This window comes from Danio aesculapii, chromosome 5 (genome assembly GCF_903798145.1).
Source record: "Danio aesculapii chromosome 5, fDanAes4.1, whole genome shotgun sequence".
Classification (NCBI taxonomy): Eukaryota; Metazoa; Chordata; class Actinopteri; order Cypriniformes; family Danionidae; genus Danio; species Danio aesculapii.
This window is the reverse complement of record NC_079439.1, coordinates 37997499-38004558: the sequence shown is the minus strand read 5'-3', so window position 1 is coordinate 38004558 and position 7060 is coordinate 37997499. Positions and strand designations below refer to the sequence as shown.

General features: G+C 36.3%; 2 protein-coding genes across 4 annotated transcripts in view; both read left to right on the top strand.

Moving 5' to 3' along the window:
• The first annotated feature begins 1236 nt into the window (after positions 1-1236).
• Positions 1237-3711, top strand: rhogc (ras homolog gene family, member Gc). Its single transcript, XM_056458110.1, has 2 exons — positions 1237-1563; positions 1878-3711. The coding sequence occupies exon 2, from the start codon at positions 1901-1903 to the stop codon at positions 2474-2476; it is 576 nt and encodes a 191-aa protein (XP_056314085.1). The 5' UTR covers positions 1237-1563; positions 1878-1900; the 3' UTR covers positions 2477-3711.
• Positions 3712-6707: 2996 nt separating this feature from the next.
• The window catches only part of taf1 (TAF1 RNA polymerase II, TATA box binding protein (TBP)-associated factor), a 34952-nt gene continuing 34599 nt past the window's right edge, over positions 6708-7060 (top strand). For all 3 annotated transcript variants that reach the window (XM_056458107.1, XM_056458108.1, XM_056458106.1), the window contains exon 1: positions 6708-6992. The gene's annotated coding sequence lies outside the window, so the exon portion shown is untranslated. The remainder of the gene's footprint in view (positions 6993-7060) is intronic.

Sequence of the window (7060 nt, the reverse complement as noted above, 5' to 3'; positions counted from 1 at the left end):
GCTTCAGTATTTATTTAAGTTATATCTAATTTATTAATAAAACTTATTTAAATTTTGTATTTTGTATTTGTGTATTGTAAACCTAAACGTGTTTAAGATCATTTTTAAAAATAATTCATATTTAAGATATAGATAAGAAAAAGCTTTTTCTCACTATTAAAGGGCCCCTAAAGGACAACCTAATACAATACATAAAAAGTAAAATTAAAAAACAATAAGATAAAAATAAACAATCTAAAATGTTACTGTGTAAATTTTTAATATAGTTTGGAAAAAAATTGGATATGATTTGGATATAGGATATGATAATGATAAATAAAATTTATCTTTTACAAAATAAATTGATTATTCATTTTATTAAACATATTTTTTTATTTAAACAATCAAATAACTACAAACTAAGACAAAGTAGATTATAATAAATAATATAAATAATTAAAATAAATAAACAGGTAAATAATGTGTAAAAATACAGTAATTACAGTAATAGCAGAAAAAGTATACAAAATGTTTACATTAATATTAGAATAATGTTACTTAATAAAAATTGCAACATGAATATTTTAGAGATCCTAGAATTTTAGACCCTTTTACAATATTATTTTTCACAGTGATTGTCAAGAAACTATAGATGGGGATAGCGTCACGCCATGTGAATTATGGGAGTTTGGGGGGAATTTGGGGGGTTTGTTGCATTTAAAAGATTGAAAGCCCCTGGTTTATGTGACAGTAAACTATTGGTCTATAAATAGGCTGTGTATTTATGACTATTTTGATAGCCATAATAGGAGACGTAAAAGGTAAGGAACAGGCTAAAGTCCACATTCTGAAAAGGACAACTTCTTATAGGTGAAAGAGCAAGGAAGGCATTACATACTTATTAAACATGTGACGTTTTCTGTGTGTGTTATTTAATAAATACATTTCAGATACTTGTAATTATGAATCTTGAGGCATTTTAAGCAGGTCAAGTTTTTCATAAATGCAAAAATCTCAATCAGATAGGCCATGTTTAAAAATTCCAAACTTTGACATTTGCCCTCTAGCCTCCAACAGAGGAGTATATGTGAGCTAGTTGAGACTGAAGTACCAAAAGTGCACACTGTTCCTAATGCAATCATTGTATAGGCGGAATTCATCGCATATATCAAAATTAAAGACAAAACACAAAGCTATTGTTGTAGTTTTTACTTAGAGATTGCACAACATTTCCCACAGACCTTTGCGACATGGGCGTGTCCCACAATGTCGTCTCCGTTACCCGTTGAAGAATGAGCCAGTGAGAAAAGGACTGCGATTCACACAGAAGATTATGTTTTAATGACCTCAAATTATGTGCCTTTGAAAGATTTTCGAGACTTTCGATGTATGTTTACGCGTTTTAATGCTGTTGCGCTTAGTTACAGGCCTCAGGGAGTTGTTTGCCTGTGTTTAGTAACTGATTAATGTGAGGCTCATCCGCTAACGTTAGTCGGTTAGCAAAGCGCCTTTGCCGCTGCGATGATGGAATCTTGAGCAGCTCAAAGCAAACACTCATCGAGCTCTCCAGACCACCCAAACACAGTGAGTTTTACCTAAAAGCTATACTTTTAATAAAAGTTATGCTGTTTTGCTTTGTTGAAGCTCATAAAGTTCGGCTCTATGTAGCAAGTGAGCTGCTAACGAACTAGCTAAACAGATTTCTTACTTGGTTTTGAGCCTCTACTAGTTCAGGAGGTCCCGTGTGAAGCAATAACTAATCTGCAGTTGTTTTGTACAGGCAGATTGTACATTTACCCGCTTTATAGCAGTGTAAACCGGTGTTTTACTGTCATATCTACAGGTCTAGTCAAATGAATAGACTTAAGAAGTAAACTCCCTTTGTGTCTCCTTCTCAGGGACTCCTGTGCCAGGCAGCAAAATGCAGACCATAAAGTGTGTTGTTGTTGGTGATGGTGCAGTGGGAAAGACCTGCCTGTTGATCTCCTACACCACCAATGCCTTCCCAGACGAGTACATTCCCACAGTGTTCGACAACTACAGCACTCAAACCTGTGTGGACGGGCGTGCTGTCAGCCTCAACCTGTGGGACACCGCCGGTCAGGAGGAGTACGACCGCCTGCGAACCCTCTCCTACCCGCAGACACACGTCTTCATCATCTGTTTCTCTGTGGCTAGTCCTTCCTCTCACGCCAACGTCAGGCATAAATGGCACCCGGAGGTCTGCCACCACTGTCCTGGCGTACCCGTGCTGCTGGTGGGCACCAAGAGAGACCTACGAGGGGACAAGGAGACCCTGGAGAAGCTGAAGGAGCAGGGGATGAGTCCGACCACTCCACAGCAAGGCAGTGCACTGGCCCGCAGCATCGGCGCAGTGCGATATCTGGAGTGCTCGGCTCTTCTCCAGGAGGGTGTCCGAGAGGTCTTCAATGAAGCAGTTCGGGCTGTTCTCTACCCCAACGCCAAGAAGCACACCAAGAAATGTGTGCTGCTATAACAACATGAGGGTGTGCGTGTGAGAGAGATTTTATGAAGGGTGGAATGTAAGTTAGTCATGTGATGGTCTCTGCAAATGGTTGTTGCTACCACTTTTTGTCCGTATCTCTACACTACAGTTAGCAATAGGTGCACAGGCTGTGATTGAGGTGATTGAGAGAGAGTGTATGTGTGAGTGATTGTGTATTTGCATTGTTACTTTACATATCACCATAGTCAGGCAGACAAGGCAGTGGATTTGTCTAAAGGACTACAGGCATCTTCAACATCTGCCTTCTTATAATGCCTTAAAACCCCAGTGTAACTTTAGGAATCACTCAGAGGATATTTCTTGCACCAAAGTGTAATTTCAGTCTAAAATGTGACGGGAGGTCTTATAAAGGTGCTGTTTTTCCCTGGCTGCATAAGTAAAACAATTATGAGGGCTCGCAGTCTTCCTTCCAGAGTCCCTGTGGCCTATAGGTTTGATAGCACAACGTGCCATGTTTGCCTGTGTTGCTGCCTGTTAATGATCTCTGACCTTTCTAGGGTTGATCGACTTTTAAATCAGGAAACCCTCAGCGTGCCTTTTAGGGCTCGACCCTTACTCAGCCATTTCTGACATCTCACAAACTTTTTCCTCTGGGCTCATTTCATCTAGGGTGCTACTTAGGGTGCCAGTTGATGTTTGTTTTCTGGAAAGGGCTGCTGAAAGTTTACAGAACGCTGCCGTAGCTCACCTGCCTCCTCTTAGAGATGCAAATGAAGGGATATAGCGCTGTTTTATATCACTCTTGGGGTAGAAATGAAGATCTTTCCGTTTGGCTTGGTGTGTGCCTCACAATTTCCAACCGTTATTGAATCTGAAGTGCCACTAATATTTGTATCATTTTGTATTTTATCATGAATGTTAATCCACTCCTGTAAAGTGCCCTAATATAAACTTATGCCAGAGATAAACTTACATTGAACATCCAGGCTGTGGTTAATGTACACAAACACTCAGAACATTCAGGTTTCATTTGGGTCCACATTTACATTTTATATATTGAATGTCTACCTTTTGTATAATAAACATCATCTGTTTCTTTAACAGCCAAAGGCTGGTTTCTCAACCGTTTTCTGTTTAGGACATCAATAACGCACCAAAAATTGGCTTTATTTTGTATTAAAGCTGTTTTTATTTCTTGAAACTGTCATTATCTTTAAGAATATACCTCCAATTGCATGAGAAAATAAACCAGTTTTAAAGTAAAACATTATGCTTGGCTCCTGTTCTTTGACCTTAGATTTGTTCGTAATACTTGATGTGAGGCAAGGCAGAGAGAAAAAGGGAACGAAAGAGTACAAGTTGGAGAAAGAAAGAACAGCTGCATCTCACTGACATTCTTCACAATGCTGCACAGATAAACAAAACCGTCAGCTGTGTATGTGTGATTTGTGTTGAGGCATTGTTCTTAGAGTAATGAGCTAATGTTTAGGCTTGAATGCTTAACAGTTTTTTTGGGACAGGATGTGCCTCACGAGTAAGTAGAGGAGACCAGGGTTGGTTGGCACAGGGTTAATTTTTTTTGTTCATGGATGTAGAGATATTAAGTTGTTATTTTGACTCACAATTTGCTTATTTAAGACACTAAAAACAAGCAAAACTTCCCAGGGTGAAAAAAGGAATTAAGAATTTGTATTCTTTATACAGGTTGTTGAGGTGGTAAACTAAACGTTGTACCACCAGCATTTATTGAAGTATGGTTAGTTTATAAATTATGAATTTGTGGGAAAAGGCATTAAATGACTGTAAAGTGAGAGCTGATTATCTGTTGTCTCATAATGCCACTCCAAATCTTTGAGACATAACAAAATATCAGAATATATTGTCACACAGATTTTAATGTTATACATATTTCATATTTTAGGGTTCATTTCTCAATATGAACAAACCATTAACAATGAGGCTTTCTCATAATTTGCTGATAATTAATGGTTTGTAGTGTGGTACACATCTAGTTATAGATGTATTGTATGTATGTATGTATATATATATATGTGTGTATTTATATATGTATATATATATGTATGTATATATATATATATATATATATATATATATATATATATATATATATATATATATTTATGTGTATATATATATATATATATATTTATATGTGTATATATATATATATATGTATATGTGTGTATATATATATATATGTATATGTGTGTATATATATATATATATGTATATGTATATATATATATATATGTATATATATATATATATATATATATATATGTATATATATATATATATATATATATATATGTATATATATATGTATATATATATATATATATATATGTATATATATATGTGTGTGTATATATATATGTGTATATGTGTGTATATATGTATATACATATACGTATATACATATACGTATATGTATATATATATATATATATATATATATATATATATATATATATATATATATATATATATATATGTATATATATATATATATATATGTATATATGTATATATATATATATATATATATATATATCGCTCGGTCAGCATCAGAATTGTTTACCCCACCCATTTCTCACCCCCTATTTTTGCACTATTATTTATCATCTTACATTTACATATTGTAAATATCTCTCGTTCTACCTCAGAACGGTTTACTCCACCTCACCTTACGCCCCTCTCTTCCTCTATTTTGTACTACTGTTTATCATCTACAGTTATTTCTACTGCAACTTGTTGTTTAGTGTGATTCGTATTGAAAAATATATTTACGCTTATTTAATTTATATTTATTTAATTTTATTATTATATTATTATATATACGTTTATTTATATATATTTAATATATTTATGTTTTGCACTGAGATGCATTTATCTAATCGCACATGTAATGTACATTGTTTATGTGTACAGTGACAATAAAAGGCATTCATGTAGATATGATCTTAATGAGTACTAATAGTGGTCAATGTGTTGATAGTAGTGATGTTAAAATGCTACTACACTAAAAAATAATTCAAAGATAATTCCTTGGATTTACTAATTTTTATAAGTGATTGTAAACAGTTTGTTTGGGCTGAATTTAAACAAATTAAGCTGAAAATTACTCAATTTAATTTGTTTATTTAAATTCAACACATAAATTACTTGCAGAACATATTTTTCAGTGTAGTTAATTCTTAGAATGGGTTTCTATAGTGTTAACTCATATGAGTGGCTGGCTGCTCCTTGCAATGTTCAATATGTATGAGATGTGGGTGCACTTTTAATAAAACAAGAAATTCATTACCTGCAATTTTTTAAAACGTAGCAGTGTGTGTCTCTGTGATTTCAAATTTGAAGACTTTTATGTGACTGGACCAAGTAGTCAAGTACCTTGTCTTTCAATGAGCTTTTGCCTTGATGAGTGTTGTCTGGATTGCTTTACTTTTCACATCTACTCCCCACAAGCAGTGTTTAATGCGTCTACGCCAGGCAAATACAACATTTGGTATATGTCAAAATGACAGAAATCCCTTTGCTCTCTTTGGTCAAGCTGCTTTTAGCTGGTCATTCCAACTGGTCTCCCAGTCTGACCAGCTAAAACCAGCATGAAAATGGACCAAAAATCAGACATCTAAACCAGCCGTTAAGCTGTTTTTCATCAGGGATACTGGTTTTCGCCACCCAACCCTGCTGAAAAATCCATCTTAAACCAGCCTTGGCTGGTTGGCTGGTTTTAGCTGGTTGACCAGCCTGGTTTTTGAGGGGTTTTGGCCATTTCCAGGCTGGTTTCTAGCCATTTTCAGCCTGGTCTTAGCTGGTCAGGCTGGAAAATGACCAGCTAAATCCAGCCAAAACCAGCCCGACCAGCCTGTTTAAGCTGGACATAGCTGGTTTTGGCTGGGCTCCCAGCTTGGCTAGGCTGGTCAAGCTGGTTTTAGCTGGTCATCACCCAGCCTGACCAGCTAAGACCAAGCTGGAAATGGTGGAAACCAGCCTGGAAATGGCCAAAACCCCTCTAAAACCAGGCTGGTTGACCAGCTAAAACCAGCCAACCAGCCTAGGCTGGTTTAAGATGGATTTTTCAGCAGGGAATGTAACTTAAGTATGCGATTTCGGATGCAGTCTCGTAAGTTCCAAGACTTTTATAGAACAGCCAGCAGCAGTCTACTCGGTGCCGCTGGATTTCTAGACCTGCAGGGGGAGCCAGACAAACTGGATCATATCCTCTGACGAACATAACAAACAGAAACACACCGCTGCTTCTGCCCGCGCTTGCAGCAGCAGCTCATTCAATAAAAATCCGTTTCATTTATTTGTATTTGCTGATTAAACAACATAAGCTTGCATTTGAATATATTGAACGTGATCATTTTTGCGCGCATGTCTTTGCGCGGCCCCTTTTTGCTAGCTGCTAACAGCTAACTGACTGACCGGGGCAAGGAAGCTCCTCCTGGGATCAGATTCTCACTCGAGCCCGGGGAGCCAGAGGCCTTCGTGCCGGTTTACATCAAGAGGAGAGCAGGTAAGTGTACTCATATTAATGCTGAATTAATTACATTGTATTAAGAGCAAGATAAAAGTTAAAAGAAA

Coding starts and splice junctions, on each gene's coding strand:
- rhogc (XM_056458110.1), top strand. CDS start 1,901: ATGCAGACCATAAAGTGTGTTGTTGTTGGTGATGGTGCAGTGGGAAAG.